General features: G+C 33.5%; 1 protein-coding gene across 1 annotated transcript; it reads left to right on the forward strand.

Moving 5' to 3' along the window:
• Nucleotides 1–4: 4 nt before the first annotated feature.
• Nucleotides 5–19,941, forward strand: LOC126824630 (tectonic-like complex member MKS1). Its single transcript, XM_050553899.2, has 20 exons — nucleotides 5–214; nucleotides 3,750–3,903; nucleotides 5,079–5,161; nucleotides 5,798–5,867; nucleotides 6,097–6,203; nucleotides 6,884–7,015; nucleotides 7,967–8,097; nucleotides 8,283–8,328; nucleotides 8,938–8,974; nucleotides 9,261–9,317; nucleotides 10,517–10,559; nucleotides 11,197–11,259; nucleotides 12,783–12,853; nucleotides 13,628–13,706; nucleotides 14,623–14,730; nucleotides 15,740–15,873; nucleotides 17,070–17,152; nucleotides 17,519–17,578; nucleotides 18,940–18,977; nucleotides 19,504–19,941. Exons 1-20 carry the CDS (start codon nucleotides 102–104, stop codon nucleotides 19,587–19,589), a joined length of 1,695 nt encoding a protein of 564 aa, XP_050409856.2. The 5' UTR covers nucleotides 5–101; the 3' UTR covers nucleotides 19,590–19,941.
• The last annotated feature ends 991 nt before the right edge of the window (nucleotides 19,942–20,932 follow it).

Below are 20,932 nucleotides of genomic sequence, written 5' to 3' on the forward strand. Positions count from 1 at the left end.
GTTTCGAAATTTGCTTATTACAATAAAGTCGTTTTAATTCATTTTAATCATAAGAATAATTTATCTTTAGCAGTTTATAAAAACATTTTCTGCAGACTTAAATGTTGATTGAGTGCGAGCCTTGGTTGTTTACTACAATGGCGGACTTGTATGAACCTGACATTGGCACAGCATATTATAGGACGAATGATCCACTCAAAAACCTAAGGTTTAGGTAAATTACCCACTCAATTGATTTTTCTAAACATATTTTATAGGAATTATAAGTTACCACCGTTACAAGACTCTTTGAACGTCTGATGTATCATTGCAATTGTCCCAAAACCTGCAGGTGCACGTCGTTTGTTCTTGTTTAGTTGTTACGATGTGGTCCCTTCAATCTTGACCCTTCGGACCAGGGCTTCCACTTCAAAATTTTCACTACCGGTCATTTTTGATAACGCACGAACACTTTGCAAAGTAAATTCATATTTCATGTTTTTTATTCAAGGTAGGGTATTGTGAATTCACGTGTCTATACCACTTTGTCAGCATGGGCATGGAGTACACAAAAATTATATATTTGACTTAAAAATGAAATATTAGTAAGGCTTATGATAATTATTTATTAATTAAATATTTCTCTTTTGGCTACTTAAATAATCGAAATAACTGAATTGGCCCTAGAAAAACCATTCCAGTGACTGACACGTAATTACCACATGCTCTATAGAAAACACACTGACCTGGATAATTATGAGTTGTAATACAAAGATAAATATATAATTATCGATGGTATATATCTCACCAGTCATGAGATTATGTGGCTTCCATACGTGTGCATTATTCTGCAATGGCCGTACTATTTTATAGTTTTGGAGGTCGATCGTAGCCATGGTTGAAAATTGGGTTTTGAAAACAAAGGCTATTTTTCCAGCAGGCAAAATGACCGATGGGTCAGATCTAGTTATGGACATTTTCCATAGCCCTCGGTCCCGACCCGCATATACGGCCAACGTGGAACCCATGCGCATGAAAAATAAATGTTTACACTGTTAATATCCATATTTCTTTGGTTCACATAGATCTATACGGAACATAATTAAACAATCTTTTTTACATTTTATTTTACCTGATGTCGATTTTTATTCCAGTCAGTCCATTCCTAATTTCAATTAAGTGACATGGAATTAGGTCCTGTTGCAGGTCTGCTATTTATATAACAGATTTGGTGTGAGTAGAATCGTGATGTATCGAACCTTCAGCCTACGGCTTCATTCCATGGCTTCATCCATGTCTAAAGGTTCAATACACCACGCTGTCAATCACCATTTTCACCATTTGTGATAGAAACATAACTTTGGCGATTAAATTTTAAATCTGGCGATTTTTTGGGCAATAACCTGTTCTTTGTGGCGATTTTTTATTTACTGTGGCGATAATTTTTTTTCTCTTCACAAATAGTCTTCAATTTTACAATGGAACAAGGAAATCTTGCAGGTAAAAGAGATGCTATGACACATATACATTTACACATATTCAAAATACAATTGTTGATGAGGTTTTTACTACTTCATGTAATTACATAATGTAAGTATTTATTCGTCTGTGTACTGTATAATAGTCTTATAAATACATGATAACACAGACAAAGATTCACCAAATGATCATATCCATGTTTTTCTAAAACATTTGTTTATTCAGGACTGAGTATTTTACAAGTATATTTGTTGAGATGCATATGATTTGTGAGTTTGGATGTACAGGCCACAAAATTTCACGCGAACGATATCAATCGCTTACAAGCAGTCGCACCAGCTCAAAAACATGTGACCGATTTCCTGGTTGCGCAAATTGAAATATCGGTTACGATAAATTTATTCACATTTGATAAATTTTTATACAGGATGACTTTGTGACACAGGTCTAAATTATTAGTATTATATTAGGTTTTGAATTAACGGTCAGCACGAACTCCATTCATTCATTCATTCTTGACATTTCATTTCTCCATCTTGCCAGGTACTTTGACAGATCATGTATTTTGACATCACATATTATTGACCAGTTGCAAGCAGGTTGATTTAAAAATTCCCCCCCCCCCATCCCTAATTCTTTAAATGATTAGTTATACCATAAATATTTGAAAGCATACCTTTGGATTTTCAAATATAAAAAGAGTTTGACTATTTAACATGTCAGCTATATTTCCAAAGAATTTACTACACATGTTACTGGTGGTGCCAATGTCAATGACCCGTATGTATGTATGTCGTCAACTTTGACCCCGACCGACACAAGGCATCGCTCGAGCGATAATGTAAACGATTTTACTGTCCTGTCTATTTTAATATTATTTCATCACATCAGACTGTTCTGTTTCCTTTTGAGACTTTGTTTATAGGTTAATAAATATTATTTGTCAATCAGTCGGTACCTATGAGTGAGGCTGTATCTACTTTCTGATCAATTACAAGTAATAATCAGCTAGCTTACTAAGTTACTTAAAATGTAGGGATTTAGTGAGTGGAACAACCTTTTCTATTGGTTAAATGGGGACACTGCAGGATTAAAGTCATAAACACTTAACCTCAAAATATAATATTAAATATAAAAGAATGTAAATTAGCTAAGTTATTTCTTTAAAAATACAATGACTGCAACTGGTAATGAATAATAGCACCATATTAATCTGGATAAAACATGAAAATGGCACAACCATTTTATGTAACCAGTTGGTTATGCAATGGTCATCTGGCGTAACCAAAGAAAATGGTTGCGCAGAGCATAAACCCGCAATCATTTTTCTGGTTACGCCAAAATTCACTGTTGAAAACGTCCAACGCCAAAATTCACTGTTGAAAATGTCCAACGCAGAGCGACCAAGCTAATAAAGGGATTAGAAAACCTCAGCTACCAACAATGCCTGTTAAATCTCGGTTTACCCTGCTTAGAATACGGAGGAAGAGAAATGACTGGAACTCATTACCATTCTATGTTGTCTATGCTGAAACCCTTAATCAATTCAAATTATGCCTCAACCAATTCTGGAAAAATGATGAAGAATTAAAGTTTAACCCAATTCTTCACAAATTAGACCAAACACTTTGAGAAATTTATTTTAAAGTTACAATTTCATATTTTTAAGTTATATTTTTAAAATGCATTAAAATAAAGCCCTAAAATAGATGGTATCTATAAACAGTCCTACCTTGTTAAAAAATAATCCTATTAATCCTATAATTCACTATTGCCAGTTGAGAAATTGGCAAAAATATCATTTTCAACTTCAAATTCAAACTTTTGAAGATAGCTATTCCATGGTGGAGAATAGGAAAACAAGGGAGGTAATTGTGTTATTATTTCCGGCGTGAAGATTTTTAAGTGTAAGAAAGATAACCTATGATCATATAATAGTGATTTGACAACCTATTGAGCAAAAGACATAGAAATAATTATGTTTTGACTTCCTTAGAAAATATGAAATTGTAACTTTAATAAGACATGTTTTCAGTTTAGAAATGCAAAAACCATTAGTACTAGATATACTCTGTAATTAAGGTGATCAACAAGCCATCATGGCTTAATGGTAGACTGAAGAAAAGGTATAAATGGAACAACCAAATAATATCAAATTTCTAGGTGTTGAATGTAACATATTTAAAATGAATGGTTCATGAGAGGAAACAGTCTGTCTTTGGAAATATACCCTGATTGTCCCTCATATGATTTCAAGACATAAGCTTATTATATAAATTGTTTGTTTTCAGAGTAAGATTAAAACGTGTCACATCAGTAAGTATTGTACCACAAGCTCAGGCTGAAAGTGAAGGTAATGTGGAATTACAGGATATTAAAGAAGATCAGCTACAACCAGATGAAGAAGAACAAATATTTTTGTGGCAGCAGAAAATATTCGGACAGGTGAAATGAATAATGTGTTAAATATTTAAATTATGTATATAATTTAAATCAATAGCTTAGATACATCAATGAGTCCACCCAGTTCAATAGTACCTCATACCTGAATATGACTGTTTCATAACAAACTCAGCTGCTTGTCATCACATCCAAAGACAATTTTGTATCAAATCAAAATATATGTTACTTACAATAAACGTTGACATGGGTTTTATTATATTGTATTCACAAATCTTGCTTCTCTTCAGTATGGGGGGGTTGGGTGCGCGTTGGATCAGGTTTTTCATTGAGTCAAGTGGCGTGGTTTCGATTCCCCGCTTGTACATAACAAGGAGTAGGTTCGTCTGTCCAACCTTGTGGGTTTTCTCGGGGTCCACCTGTATCCTCTCCCACTGCTAAAGACCCCTACACACAAGCGAATTAATGAAATAAAATTTGAACCATATGTTAGTCCCGAAATGACCTAATTTGTGTATAGTGGATGTTTAACTCCATTTCTCTCTCTGTCTCTCTCTTCAGTATTTTCATTGATATATACTATTAGTTTTGTCCAATGAATTTTATGGTGACTCTATATACATGTAGGTCTAGAATTTTTTTATGGAGGAAGACCACTATTAAATTTCACCATCTCGTTACCCACAAATTGCAGTTCATCTATTTATAGCAATTATCCCTCTCTCCCTCGACCCCCCCCTCCTTTTCATGACCATTTTTGTTCATTTTTTGGTCTAGAATGGAAGATGAGGATTTGAATTACCATATTTTGCATGTTTTGGTAAATATTCATGATTCAGAGGCGAGGGTTAAGGGGGTGGTTATGTAAGGTGGATAGTAGCATGTTTTAGTATGCTATTTCAAGTTTAGTCAACCTCATACAAAATCTGAAACAAAGACATTACCATTTGTTGCTCTATAGTGAAAAGCTTTCAGCTCAACAAAAATATTGTTGGAGCAAAGTTGGAGCAGGGCAAAGAAAATTTGGGGAAAAGATGGAGCAGGGCAAAGATTGAAGTCAATAGGGACATATTATGAATGTACAGTTATACACCTTCCATGTTGTGTCTTTCATATTCATCTAACATCCAAGTCCCTTGAATTGTTACATGAGTCAAATTTCACTTAATGTTTCTCTTTTCTATAGAATTTCATAATTGAATTTTCAAATCTATTTCCAGAGAGAAATTGAATTATATCAAAATCCTGAGAACTGCTATAATGTGATGGACAAAAAATATCATGATGATGTTAAAAAATTATTGTAAGTAAAAAATATTTATTAAGTCATAGAATAATTACTCTGTAACCAACTGAAGTCAACTTGACACAAATTAATTTTTTGTATCTTAAAAGTTTATGAAGATTGATAACATGTTCTGCCTAGATTGATATTGTTGTCAACCCATTCGGTCCGTTGTCCGTAATTGCTTTGGACTATCTAGAGTTGGCAGTCATAAAACGAGAGGTCAGAATTTTTATCTGATTTTGATGAAACTTAAAATATATGTTTATATCCCAGAGATTTCTATTCCTTTTGATATAACCATAACTTCATGGATTGTGTCCCCTGATTGTGCGAAAAATAGCTTTATTTTTAGCTTGTCCATCTCTTGCAAAATGTGGGCGTATCTTGCATGGCAACCGCTTGTAATTATTTCTGGTAATTATATAATGGGTTATTACACTTGATCAGGTTTTATTGTCTTGTGATTTTGCTACCACCTACAAAATGATAGATATTCAACAGCCCTTGTGGACTGCTTGGAAAACTTAGCTGTTTTGAATGTATCTTTTGTTGCCTGGCTGCTGTCATTCCTGTATTGCACTGAAAATCAATAATGAAATAAATACCGGTAACCTATTTCTGTGTTAATGTTTTTAACCTTTTTTCTTTTAGGGAAAAAGAAGTGCCTACTAATCGCATTTTTTCATATGTAGATCATGATTCCTTTTCACATCAAGATGAGGTAATTTGGATAATAAAAAGTATAAAGCACACAGAACTGCGAAAATACAAAATACTTAAAGTCAAGCAGGTTTAAAGTCAAGCTTGTGTAGAATGTTATATTATATTTTTACTTGAAATTTTTGTGCTAAATTAATTGTATTGTATAAATATGTTTTAACATAATTCTTTTCGTTGTACTTTATGATGTGTATGTTTCTGTAATATGCTCTGGATATTTTTTTTCTTAGACGTTAAACTTTATGACAACATCACCTAAGGAGAAACCTACATTACTAGCTAAGAATATGGCTCATATACGTAGAAGGAGAATTGGTGGACGGCAAGTCAAAGAAAGGTATGGAAAAAATCAAATTTTTGTGTCTGTCTTGAACTATTTACAAGCATAGTTATAGACACCAATTCTACAATAGCAATGAATATGTCAAATTTGACTGTCTACAGTCCCTACATTAGTTTTGCTTCATTTGGTTTGAAATTTCTCGCTAAACTGTAGACTGTAAGGCGCGAATTCTGTTTTGTCTCTATTTGCCTGACATGTCCTACATGATCAATATGACTGTACCTTTTGCACAGTGATGGAATTTACTTTGGTTATTTCAAGCAGGAAAATAAACTTTTTTCACTGGCTCAATTAGGCATGTCATGATGCAGGTAAAAAAGTCAGGCATAATGGAAAAGACTGCCAAAGCCAATGCCTTGATTTCTTTTCCCATGTTCCAGTTTGTGGTGAAAAGACAAAAGTTAGTTCATAGATTTTAGGCCAGGCTATTTAGGAGACAAACTCTTCCTGTTTCGAATTTAGAGGGAGTTTATTGTTCATTTAACCATGCTTGAATCATAAGACCACGACACACATATTTAATTTCCCCCCTTTAAATTGCTGTCAGTGCTGTACTCGCGTAATATAAGTTATCTCTATGGATTTACTTCCAAATAAAATTTATACCTTTAGTGATGTAAATTTATTAATTAATATTTTTTCGAGTTGATTGGAAAATTATTTTATTTTGTTAGGGAACGAGGAATTATACCAAAAATAAATATAATAGAACCGAAACCATCAGAAGAAATGAAAGCTAAAAATCATGTTGAAGCCCCACCAATACAAGTTATGTATATCATGGCCGATCTCAGTCCAAAGGAACAGTAAGTCCAATGATTTATATTTTGTGAAATAACTCCTGGGTTTGACAGAAACTCCTTTGCTATATGGATGTACATACATCAATATATACCAGAAGTTGTACTAGTATATCCAGCTTTTATTTTTAGTTAGTTTGCACGGATGTTAACTTGCCTAATAGATATTCCAAGGGTCTTACTTTATGTAGCCTAATGACTTTTTCTTAAGTTGGGCTGGTACCTTGGCATCTTGTTGAAAGTAGGAGCACTCACACTATTCTATAATAAATGTAATTACCAGCTTTATCAATATATTAAATCACACTGTTACCTAGACCTATAACATAACCAATATAATGCATTAAGTGGCTTTCAAAAAGTTTGATTCATCCAGAAATGTTGGGGTAATAGGTAGAAAGGATCAATACATGAATTTTTCTAATGTAACAGAAATTATTTTCCCTTTCAATAATAAAAACTCTGTACTGTATTAATAGTCATATGGGATTATATTTTACAAATAAAGTTGCTCAAATGTAGTTTTGATGTGTTATTTATAAGATATTTAAACAAATTAACACAAAATAATGTAAAAAATTGGGTACTTAATAAGGGGTTTCCAATTTAAAAATATGGACACATGCTAATTTATGTGTTTATCCTGCATAATTAAAATTTAATAACTTAACACCAAGTAATTTGTTTCATACCTTAGTGATCATAGAAAACCTTGTAAGTTTTTTTTTCAAATTGAATCTGTGGATAAACTACACATTGAAAGATGGAAATAAGTACAGAATATGAATCCCCCAAAAAGTTTATTTTCTGAGGTTTTTCCCTGTCACTGACGATATAATCAACGGACTAATATAGGAATTTTACCCTTGTAAAAGAATACACATTTCACTGTACCAATATTGTTACGTCATATAAGTTATAATTGTAGACCAATTGTTGAATAATTTATAATTGTAGACCAACAAGTGAAGAACATGAATATATACTGTGTATGTTGCATATTGATGCTAATGGAGTTATCTCAGTGCGACCAGATTTTAACAGAGGTCGCAAAGCTTATATTATAGAAACAATTAGCTTGGGAAGAGGTAACTATATTATCATAAATCAAGTGGTATGTCTATAATTTTCAGATTGTACTTAACATTTTTATAGAAAATTTCTGGAGATAATTGGGTCTTCCATTAAAATACAAGTAGACATAAAGGTTATAAGAAAGTGAAGGCAATTTATAGAATAATTTTTATCAGATTTAGTTTTTTCTATTTTCCAGAAAGATATGAGTACACCATTGAACATGCATCCAAGCCAATGAATAGGTAATTCTATCTTAACTCTATTGTATTATCAATTACATGAGACCAGTGGTTTTTTTTTTAAAATGAGCGCACTTTAATTGAATTTCCATTTTGGATGAAACAATATATCGAGGTAGATATATTTGAGGTTGGTTGATATATTTGAGGTTAATATATTTGATATTCTTTTAAATAAAAGATGTCAGACCCTTGAAATATTTAATTTGGTTATATTGAATTACCAAGTGTTCGTGAATGAAATGGAGAATATATTTTTTGAAATATCCACTTTTTAAAAAGTTACTGTGTGTTAAAAAAATCCAAACTATCACAAGGTTGAAGCTAAATCTTTCTATCTGTAATAAAAATTCATTAGCCAATTTTTCTGAAGTTATTTTAAAACCACCAACATATACTTTGTTTATTTGGTTAATAGTAAACTATGTTCAGACACCTAAAGTGTCTGTGTATAATGTGAAAGTGTTAATCTAATATGTAATAAACTGTCATTGATCTGTTTAGTGTGTATTAACATGTTCAGGTTAGCACATAAATCCTTGATTAGTATAATGGATTAAATTTTATTGTGAACTTCCTTATGTGTATTCATATTTTTCTGTTTATTTATAGACTTGAGCAAGATAAAGAATTAAAAATGTACAGAGAGGTAGGTTTATTTACTTTTTTAATTCTTTATTTTAGATATAGTGAATATACCAAGCGTGGGCTGTGGCCAGCAGCACACGAACAACATCTGGTTGGCATACTGGAAAACAAACATTGGAATGTCACCCTTGGAATATTGTGCTATTCTTCTTGGTGTGCAATGCTGATTTGTTGCCAAACAGGAGTGGGTTAGGGTTGAAGTTCAATATAATGCCCTTTTCAATGTAAATGTAGATTTCTGCCTCAGGGTAATGAACCTATAATAAATTGTTAATCATTTGTTTTAGGTATATAACAGACATAAAGATTTTTTACAAGCTTGTGTTGGACAGGAATTTGAACTGGTATGTATATAAAGATTTTAAACTTAAAGAAATATTGTAATGCATATATATATATCATGAAAAGTTTCTTAAAGGACAATATTGGTGCCAGTCATTATCACATATGTGATAGAGCTGGTTAAACACATTCCAAATATAATTTTAACACAGAGATCATTGCTATGATAGCTGAGTAATACAGGTTTCCTGAATCGGAAGTGCCGAACGCCAAAGGAAAACACGAGTCATCTCTCTATATAACTGACTGATGTGAAGGATATCTGACAATTCATAAAAAGAATTGACTGCCACTAGATAAGTGAACACGAAAGAAAAACAGAAAAAGTCTGTGCATTACTATGTTTTAATAAGGTATAGAACGAATATAAACAAGGGAATGTACGGACTATTTCTATTTTTCTCGTGTTCTCTTATCTAATGACATTCAATTACTTTATTGAATTGTCAGGTATCCTCTTACAGTCCCATATATCAACTTTTGGTCTTCGAAGGAATTATTAGTGAGCAGAAATTCGCCCATCTATCTGTTATCACCCGTCACTTCAGTCAGTTATATAGAGAGATGACTCGTGTTTTCCTTTAGCGTTCGTCACTTCCGATTCAGGAAACCTGTATTACTCAGCTATCGTAGCAATGATCTCTGTGTTAAAATTATATTTGGAATCCAGCTCTATCACATATGTGATAATGACTGGCACCAATATTGTCCTTTAATACATCAAAATAGATTCTTGCACTACTCTTCTTACTGAACATATTAAAGATACATTATACAAAAGCTAAACCTGTCTATTGTGGGTCTTTTTTTCTGGCTTCAAATCTTCTATAAATTATTTAGACATTTATGTACATGACAACTCTATAAGCCATCGGATGTCTGAAATATTAAATGGATTAGAACACAAGCTCCATTTAATATTTTAATGTTAGATTGGATAGTCGAGACTTTGTTTATTATCATACCAATGGTACTAGACAGTCAAGACTAATTAGACACTGAATTTGCAATAATTTAAATGCACATTGATGATAATCTGCATTAATGTCCTGATCATAAAATTTCTTGTGTTGGTTTTTATTGTAATAATGTAGTCTAACATATTAAGTATGGAGAAAATTGATCACAGCAAATTAGAAAAAAAAAATTTTTTACTGATGTTCAAGTGTGATATCTATTTAATATTATTTATGAATTTCAGCCACCACCTGATGTGTTACGATTAGTTGTATATGGAGAAGTTGGTAAGTGATGACATTTGTTTATTTCTGGTTTATATTTGGGGCCATATTGTCCTGGGTATTGTTTCAGGGGTAAACTTACTTCACATTAGACTATCATTTTTAATGATCAGAACTCAAAACAGTACTGTAAGTTTCTCTCAATTTTGATAAGGTGTGACAGGTGTCACAATGCATTCACACTAAGAATTCTTACATCTTTCAATCTGATTAAAACACAGATCCTATTTCGTTTTGTTTTTTATAGTTCAAAATTTTGTTTTACTTGTCTTTATTACACTAGGATCTGGAAGAGTTGTTATATTATCGACGTTTTGGGTGAAGGGAGGAATAAGCCAATGAAATGGTCTGTTACGGTGACTTCTTGGCGTGCCATGCATGGAACTGTTGGTAAACCACAAAAAACGCCAACGCTGATTGATTAATCAATGGCTGACGTCATAGGGTCAACAGCCGCTTGTACGATCCCTGACACGACCTCATAGTACAACTTGTTAGATCTTCATGTAGTGTAGGCCATCGAAAGTATAAAAAACGAAACGAAATATAAATCTGTATATCAGATTGTACATCTTTTAAATGGAGTATCATAAATTAGTAATGTCCACTGTTTGTATGCATAAATATTTTTATATTTCAGAAATCGCCAAAAATTTTGAATTTGATGATATATATCTTCAGTTCTTTGTTGATTTACCAAAAGGTAATTAATTAAAAACAACTAATGCTAAAATATTACTGGGATAGCGACACAAAATGTACCCTTTTTCATCCATAATTATAGTGTAACAGCTATTCCACAAAATATACATTTATATGACGTGTGACTTTCTTATTGTCCCCCGCCTTTCGAAGAAAGCAGGGGACTATTAAAATGGGTTCGTCCGTCTGTCTGTCTGTCTGTCTGTCTGTCTGTCTGTCTGTCTGTCTGTCTGTCCGTCTGTCTGTCCGTCACACTTTTTGGGACACAATAACTCTCTTCCTAATTGAGCTAGAATGTTCAAACTTGGTGTATGTGTTTATTAGGTCAATGCCTTGATGGAGTTCGAAGATGAGCATTTTCCGCTTAGGGTAAGCAGAGATAAGCAATTTGATTGGTTGATGCTTTGGGACACGATAACTCTCTTCCTAATTGGGCTAGAATGTTCAAACTTGGTGTATGTGTTGATTAGGCTAATGCCTTGATGGAGTTCGAAGATGAGCATTTTCCGCTTAGGGTAAGCAGAGATAAGCAATTTGATTGGTTGATGCTTTGGGACACGATAACTTTTAATTGAGCTAGAATGTTCAAACTTGGTGTATGTGTTTATTAGGTCAATGCCTTGATGGAGTTCGAAGATGAGCATTTTCCGCTTAGGGTAAGCAGAGATAAGCAATTTGATTGGTTGATACTTTGGGGCACGATAACTCTCTTCCTAATTGAGCTAGAATGTTCAAACTTGGTGTATGTGTTGATTAGGTCAATGCCTTGATGGAGTTCGAAGATGAGCATTTTCCGCTTAGGGTAAGCAGAGATAAGCAATTTGATTGGTTGATGCTTTGGGACACAATAACTTTAGTTCTAATTAAGTGAGATTGATGAAACTTGGTGTATAGTTTCATTACAGTAATACCTTGACTAAGTTTGATAATGAGCATTTTCTGCTCAGGGTAAGCAGAGCGATACGCAATTTGATTGGTCGAGACTTTGGAAAACAATAACTCTCCTACTTTGATTGTCCCCCGCCTTTCGAAGAAAGCAGGGAACTATTAAAATGGGTTCGTCCGTCTGTCTGTCCGTTCCGCTTATTTGTGATAAATTTATATGTGTCCTCTAATTATTTTCCTATTTCGGCGGGGGACATCAGCCTCACTGTTGGCTTGTTTTAAGTACAACACAGAGAGAATTAATTTCCCTAGTAGGTGTAGTCTCCAAGTGAATTTATCTTTGAAATGAAATGAAATGGGGTTTAACTTCCTACTGTTCTGCTCCGAACTAGTCTAATGAAGACGGGCATATGCCATACGGGCACTATGGCCTACTCTTATATCGAATTCCAGCTGTCAAGGGATCTTTTACGTGAACGCCAATGTGTACACAGGGCCTTGGTTTTTCGTCCCGTCCGAATGAAAATTTATCTTTAAATGGGTTAAAGTTTCAACCAATTACAATTCAAGACAATTGGTTTTTATTTACATTTACATTTACATACTCGTAGATAATATCTTTATGTTGTTGTTTTCTAGATTGGTATGCAGAAAGACACCAACAGTTGTCATGGGTAACACAGACTTGCAGAACCAAATCACAGAAGCAGGTACACTTCTGTACAAATAACTGAACGCATTTAATGATTTATCTCTGACCAATGATATTTTTAAAACTTAGTGAAATTGTTCATGAGGCACACAGAAGAACCCTGTAAAATTTCCTAATTATTTTTCAGTTCACATTTTTGCTTTTAAAACTTTGAACAGATTCCATAATAGATTTTTTGGCAATAATTGTAGATTTGCTCGGATGACTTTTGGAGCTTGACACGTCTTTGTTTATGTTTCTAATTTTCTTTATACAAAATCAAATTCATTGATCCTTGGGATGTGAGTTTGTTTCCATTTAAAGTTATTTGTGTGAGTTAGTGTTAACAATAGTCAAAGAACAAAAATCTTCACATGTCTTGGTGATCTAGGCTATCAAGTGTGGACTCTGCATGTCTGACTTTATGCAAATGCGAAAAAAATAATACCCATGTTAAACCAAGATGTGAACAACTGAAGTGCTCAATTTGAAAGAAAGTGTTTTGATCTTTGTGTAAATGTAGAGCCTACACAGTTTGAATAATATATTGAACCAGAAAATTAAAACAGCTCATTGTAGCAATGTCCATGGTGTGAATCAAAGCAGATCTTGGTGGTTTTGGTTGGTGTATGGTTTTGGTAATGGATAACAATAGTCAACCTTGCTAATACTGACATTATTTTGCATGACATGAACTGAAAGGGAAACCTTTTCCATTTAGCTTCATTTTACATGGGGTGCATGATTACGTTTTTGAGTATGAACTTTGTAAAACGATTGAAAAATATTTCAGGAAAGTGTAGCTCATTTTGGTTTCCCATTCCAAGTTGAGCTTTTTTATAAAAGAGAATATGTGAAGGAAGAAGAGAAAGGTAGTCTTACAAATTTTGTTTTTGTTTTCAATTCTGACAGTTTGCCACAATGATTTTTATTTTAGTGCTGATTTTCTCACAAAACATATACTGTACATGTATAGTTTACAAACAGAGTGCACTGTTATCTATGCAAGTCACAGGCTTGATTCCATTTCTGTATGTGACAAGGTGTAATGTTGCCTACCTTACCTCGGGAGGCTTGAGTGGTTTAACATGTGCGTGTGAAATCAGAAGGTCTGTCATTGAGTCAAATGCCATAGGTTTGATTCCACGCTTGTATGTAATGTTGCCTACCTTACCTCGGGAGGCTTGAGTGGTTTAACATGTGCGTGTGAAATCAGAAGGTCTGTCATTGAGTCAAATGCCATAGGTTTGATTCCACGCTTGTATGTGACAAGAAGTAGGGTCGCCCGTCCAACGTCGTGGGCTTCCCCCAGGTCGTGCGGTTTCCTCCCACTGCTAAAGACCCCTACGTGCAAGCGAATTATTGAAGTAAAATTAGATCATATGTTAGTGCCAAAATGACCTAGTTTGTGTTGAGTGGACCTTAAACCCTCCCTCTCTCTCTCTCTCTCTCTCTCTCTCTCTACCTTAGCTTGTGGATTTTTTCTTGGTACTCTCATCTCCACTAACTTCTAATGATGCCTGCATATTATTGATAAATGATAGTCCTAAAATGATCTGGTTATTGGCAAGTGGAAGTTATACCTCTCTCTATATTTATACAATCAATGCACAGATCTTATGAAATTTACAACTTTGCTCAAAAAAAAGTATTTTTTGAATGAAATTTTCAATATATTCATTTTGCATTATCTTTTTTTTAAAATACGAGAACAGCCAGCTCTTTATCTAAATCTTACATAATGCCCCTTTAAATTCTTTGAAATTTTATTTATGTCATTTCTTTCAGATCTGTTACCTCACTTTCCTGTGATATATGTTGAAGTTCTTTCCCTTGATTCATGGCAGCGATATCGAACAGAGGGCTACACATACTTTCAGTTACCAGGAAAACCAGGTACAAATAAATTTACTGTTAATAAAAATGTAACATATATTCATTATATTAGATAAAAAACAAATCTATGACCATCCAGTCTTCTTGGATTTGTGTGAAATAGGTTTATTTAAAGTTACAATTTCATATTTTTAAGTTATATTTTTAAAATGTATTAAAATAAAGCCCAAAAATACATGGTATCTAAAAACAGTCCTACTTTGTTAAAGAATAATTCTATTAATCCTATAATTCACTATTGCCAGTTGAGAAATTGGCAAAAATATCATTTTCAACTTCAAATTCAAACGTTTGAAGATAGCTATTTCATGGTGGGGAATAGAAAACAAGGGAGGTAATTCGGAGGTAATTGTGTTATTATTTCCGCTGTGAAGATTTTTAAGTGTGAGAAAGATCGTATAATAATGAGTTGACAACCTATTGAGTAAAAGACATAAAAATAATTATGTTTTGACTTTCTTAGAAAATATGAAATTGTAACATTAACATGGTTCAACTTTATAGCAGACAAACACAGTCTTTTTATTTCAGCATCCTTTATATTGCCCAACCTATATTGTTAACTTATAAGCTATTTTCTTTTGTGTTATGACAAACACTAGGTGATTTACAGATTGAAGCTAAATTAAATATTTTGGAGACTTGATAGCTTTGCTATATAAGAAGTTATATCACGGCTTTCATGAGTTAACAGGTTTAAACACAGCAGCCGTGCGGCCAAGGTATTAACCCTGTTAATGAATGAAGCATGCTATAAATGATCAGTAACATTGAGACCTGTTCAATATGCTTGTTGTTATTGCAAAAAAAACCTGCTCATTTCTCTATATGATTTCTACTAAAACTGGCGTAGACCAGCAAAAGACAATGTCTAGTTAATTCATGGTTAAGCTCCACCCAATCTGCTTATTCAACAAAAAGAACAAAGGAAGATTCCCCATCCATCTCACAATTTTTCTTGTTTTTTATGGTATATAGCAAATAGTTTATTTATTTTTTTTGTCATTAGGTACTTCTGTTGAGACCAGAGATTGTTGGAGACCAGCACAAAAATCGATTGTATCTCAACTTATAAGATTTTTTATTGGTGGTTCACCTGAGTTAGAATTTCCTACTTACACTGGAATACCTTCCACATTTGATGTAAGTACACAAACTATCTGTTTAGAGTATTCAAAATATGACCAGACAGGCTAATTATTTAAAGATAGGTTCCCAGAAAAGTATTTATCGGGTGGTTATTTCCAATAAAAGCATGTCAATTTTGGTATATATGGAAAGCAGTGGCGGCACCAGCCGTCGGTGATTGGAGGGGCAAAGCTGGAGCAAAGTCCAAGGTTAAGGGGGCAAAGGCACAAGCTTAACTAGGGGTAGGGGGCTCCCCCAGAAAATTTTGAAAAACAGGTTGCCGGAAATGCAGCCTGGCAGTATTTCAGGCACTGATCCATGAGGTAAAGTGTCAAACGAACGGACATGCGAATCACGACGAAGCCCACTCAAGAGCGTCAAAGCAGGGAGTCCTCCCCCAGAAAATTTTGAAAAATAGACTGCCGGAAATGCTGTCTTACAGTATTCTGTCAGACACCGATCGTCGAGATAAATAGATCTGACCAGATACCGTCCGTCGCCTGATCACTAGTTTATCCAAATAGAGAACCTCAACGAATTCCCCTTAAGAGCGCCAAAGTAGCGAGTCCATTGGGGACCTCGCAAAGAAAATTTTGAAAAATGACTGTTGGAAATGCTCTACAACATGCAAGTTTATGAGTGGGGATGTGGGATTTATTCACCGCAGAAGGTATTGATTACCGAAACGTATCACAAATACTTTTTTTTATTTTCTAAAATTATTGGGGGGGCAAACAGAGGGCAGACCAGATTAATGGGGGCAATAGTCTGTTAGTAATAGTTTTTACTGAATTTTTGTATGTTTCATTTATTTACAATTCTAACAGTGTACACTGCTGTATTGAGCCTTTGTTACTGTATGTTCTAGATTGCCTGCTGTCTACTGGACAATCAAGCAGCTTGCTTCAAATGTTTTTTTTCTTCTTTTTAGTTAATTTCGAGTGGTGAAACTTTTTATTTGCATTCAGGAGTCATACTTTTTAATATAAAGACATTTACATCCCCAGTTAATCCCATTTTAATTTGATTGGTTGTTGAAAAGTTTGACAACAAGGAAGTATTAATGTTTCATAAAAACAGGAATCATATTGAATAACAGACTCACCTAATTATCCAAAATCCAAACACACACCTACTTAAAGTAAGACATTTTGAACAAGCGTTCCTCAAACAATTTACAGATCTGTCTCATAAAATTTATATTATTTCAGGGAAGTCATCTGAGTAAATTTGGTTTTCGTACAGAGACAACAGGAAGTATTACGATGAGATTCAACACAATGTTACAATCTAGGTATGTTTGTCAGCCTGTCAAAAAACATTTAACTATTTTCTCTTCTGTTGATGGTTAGGTGGTCGAATGGTCAAACATCTGTGCTTTAGATCGAAAGATCTGTAATTGAGTCAACCTTGTATGTGGCAAGGTGTAAGGTTGCTTGCCCAACCATATAACTTTTCGCTGGTTTCCACACACTGCTAGACTCTCACGCACAAGCGAATTATTGAAAAAAAAATGAAACCTTTATTATGTTAGTCCCAAAATGACATGGTTTGTGTTGACGTTAAATCCCATTTCTATCTCTCACTTTTTTATCTCTCACCAATATGTGTATGCCATAGATATATATATATATTTTTATCCATTTTGGGATCATTTCAGGTTATTTATGGAAAAGAAATCTTCCAAAAAATCTCTTGGTGCTTTACTTGACAATTTAGGGTAAGCTATCTACTAAGCTAATACACGCATTTCGAAATGAACCTGTTTGATCAACATCTAAATATATTTTATTTTCTGTTTACATCTGATATTCCCACTTCGTATTTTATTTAAATATATAAAACACAAAATCAGGCCTTGAGATTTGACGGGCGTGATCGTGCTGTGCCCACACGAATTATCGCGCCAGCGGGCTCAAAATACTATGCGACATCGTCCCCAAAACCATGAATGAATTCTCCCCACAAAGCCCAGGTCTATTTTCGATGTCACCATCACATTGATGTTCATTTATTCAGGTGCAAAGTTATGCTTGAGACATGGAATTATCAATTTAATGAGCAAGGCTGGAGGGGAAACGTGAAATTGAGATCAGTCGTAAAGAATACCTAGACGCACATTTCTACATTTTTGAGGATTTTGCCAACATTGAAAACATTGACAATTATGTTTAAAATAATTAAAAAATATAAAACCAAAAACAATTTCAAAATACAGTGACGAAATCTAATGCTTTTGTCTCCATTACTATTAGAACCTCTAACTCCAAAAATAGTAGCCAATCATAATTAGCGATTTACCAGTATGACAGTGGATATGATGTAGTTTTATTATCTATCAAGGAGAGGCTTGTTTTTTGTTCATTATTTCATGTAACTTGATAGTAAATAAATATTACGCACTTAAGCTGACTTTACGTGGCATTTGTGATTGAAAAGCATTATCGAAGCCCAGTACTGCTGTGTCAACGTTCCATGGACTACCTACAATGTACCACTAGTGACTTGGTCATACGCAATCAACACATCATAATGTAAATGTAATTTGAGCTTGTCCCACAGTTCTAAAGCAAAACAATAAATTTGTGGCGCAGTCAAAATAACATTCCTGTCTGTTGAAATGTAATTGGACATACACATGTATGATATCTAAACAAATGGTATTCCATGCTTTTTATTTATCAACATTCAGCCTATAAACAGTGTTTATTTGTAATATAATTTATACATCTTTGAGTTTGAATTTAATGTAAACTAGTTATAAAAAGCTTCGTCTCGGATAGAAATTTGGCAGTGCTAAAAAGCAAAATATCTGGCAAACACATTTTATAACTCCAGCGGGACTTTCAGATCTCAAGGCCTGCAAAATTCTTGTACAACTGAACTGTGAAAATCTGTTACTCTATGTTGGGGGTCACTGGCTCTGTGAGACAGGTGCAGTAGGTAGGTCCTGGGTTTTACCTGATTTTTCAACCTGGTTTTCCCTTGTCAGTGACTCATCAAATATTTATTCATAAATTGCTGAAGAAGTATTCAAAGGTATTTGAAATAATAAGGAATTATGTTTCTTTTTTTATTCAGAATCACCTCACAACAAGCTAGTGTTACAAGTGTTATAGGTAAACCTTCTACAACTCTATTATTCACCATACTCCTAGCAGTGTTTCGTTTGATTAGAGCCAATCCCACTTAACACTGCTGTAAACGAAGGGTTGTCATGTTGCTGTACTTGGGATAGATTTGATTTGACAGGAAGAATAGACACACTCCCTCAAAAGCTCAAGTATCAGAAGCCAATCCAGCAATGGATATCTTGGGCCATTGCTTCAGGAATATGATTATTCACATGTTTTAACATAGTTATTGTTAAATATAACTAAGTTTATTTTAATAGAAATGAAAACTTCAAGATAAATCAATTGATCCTTATTTCCTGCTATTCTCCAAATATTCAATTCATCATATGGTTGTAAATACAGAACGGAATTGAAGATTTTTGAACATATTATATTCCTTTTAGATATTCAACTTTCACAATCTTGTAAACTGCAATTAATTTAAAATCTCACAAATGACTACAAATAGATTTTTGGGAAATGGTGTCAGGTTTTTATTTTTAAAAATATTAACTTTATTGTATTTCAGAAGCTTTCAAGAAAGCCAGACAAAAGATGTTACATGCTAGAGAATCAGCAACAAGAGATTTACTGAAAGATACCCGTACAACATGAAGCTTTCAAATACAAAATTTCACTCATGAACTAGATGTTCTTAATAAAATGACAATTTAGTATAAAACAGAATTAAAGGTTTTTTTATGAAACATTGTTCAGAAATCAGTAAAAGTATTTTCTACGCATTAATTTCTCTAATTCTCACTTTCTCTTAAAAGTGGTTACAATTTATATTTTATGAGACTATTTTAAATATTTGTACACATACACTGTATAAGTCTTCTCATGTACTATAGTATGCAATAAATTTGTCCGTCCATATTAATGTATAATTTGTAGATAGCTAATATAATTGGTATATTATGTGTATGTATATTAATATAATGTGTATGTAATTCTTATTAATTATTGTTTATATTAAAAAATATATTTATTTCCGACTGAATGAACTTTTATTTAAAGAATTACATATGTTATGGTCATTTAACTGGAATTATTCATTCCCTATCCTGATTTCTATTCTTTTAAAAATCACAGTCTTGGGAGCCATGTAGCACTGTTTGAAGTTGGTTTCACAGTCTTGTATTTCTCGATATATCCGAACACAATAAAACAAGGTAGTCCCTGCCGTTTCCGGATTTTCATAGTAACTTTAGGTATTGGATGTCCGAAGGATTAGCATGTGCACGGTCTGTAATTGAGTCAACTGGGGTGTTTTTTCGATTCCCCGGTTGTACGTGACAAGGAGTAGCGTCGCCAGTCCAACCTCGTGGGTTTTCTTTAGGTCCTCCCACTACCCAACGCACAAGCGAATTATTAATATAAAACTTAATCATTAGTCCCGAAATGACCTGGGTTGTGCCGAGTGGATGTTAAACCCCATTGAAACATGTGATTCATTTTAAATTAGCCTAAAGTAAAATATAGTTTATTGATCCCCATGCCATCTCTGGAGAATTTAACAAGACATTGAAGGAAAATTACTCAACAAAAGATAGGTTGTCAGGCAATGAAACAACCAGATAACTTTGGCCTCTAGAATGACCATAACTCTGACAGTAATTATCGGAAATTGCTGAAAAAAAGGCTTCAACATCTGGAGTTCTTCCCTCAACACTAAATACCTAAATGGTGACGACACATTTTTAGAAAATTTGATTATTACTTATTTTAACATATCATCCAAGTCATTTCAAATGGTTTTTATTTTCCTTATCTTAGTCAACACAGGGATATAGTTGGAATATAAAAGGAAAATAAAATGTTTTCTACATGGACCAAATTTGACACAATTCTTTAGATTTTAATTAAAGTGAAGAGGAAACTCTGTTTTTAAAAAACATTTCTTTAATAGAAAATAATTTAGCAAAATACAAACATCAACTGTTCAGACCTTGTAA

The sequence above is a fragment of the Patella vulgata genome, chromosome 6 (genome assembly GCF_932274485.2).
Source record: "Patella vulgata chromosome 6, xgPatVulg1.2, whole genome shotgun sequence".
NCBI classification, from domain to species: Eukaryota; Metazoa; Mollusca; class Gastropoda; family Patellidae; genus Patella; species Patella vulgata.

What these genes read in the sequence shown, in the direction of transcription:
- LOC126824630 (XM_050553899.2), top strand. Translation starts at nt 102, where the DNA reads ATGTTGATTGAGTGCGAGCCTTGGTTGTTTACTACAATGGCGGACTTG. An exon ending in AACAATTAGCTTGGGAAGAG is followed by an intron (nt 8,098 to 8,282) that starts GTAACTATATTA and finishes TCTATTTTCCAG; the next exon opens with AAAGATATGAGTACACCATT. An exon ending in AATTAAAAATGTACAGAGAG is followed by an intron (nt 8,975 to 9,260) that starts GTAGGTTTATTT and finishes CATTTGTTTTAG; the next exon opens with GTATATAACAGACATAAAGA.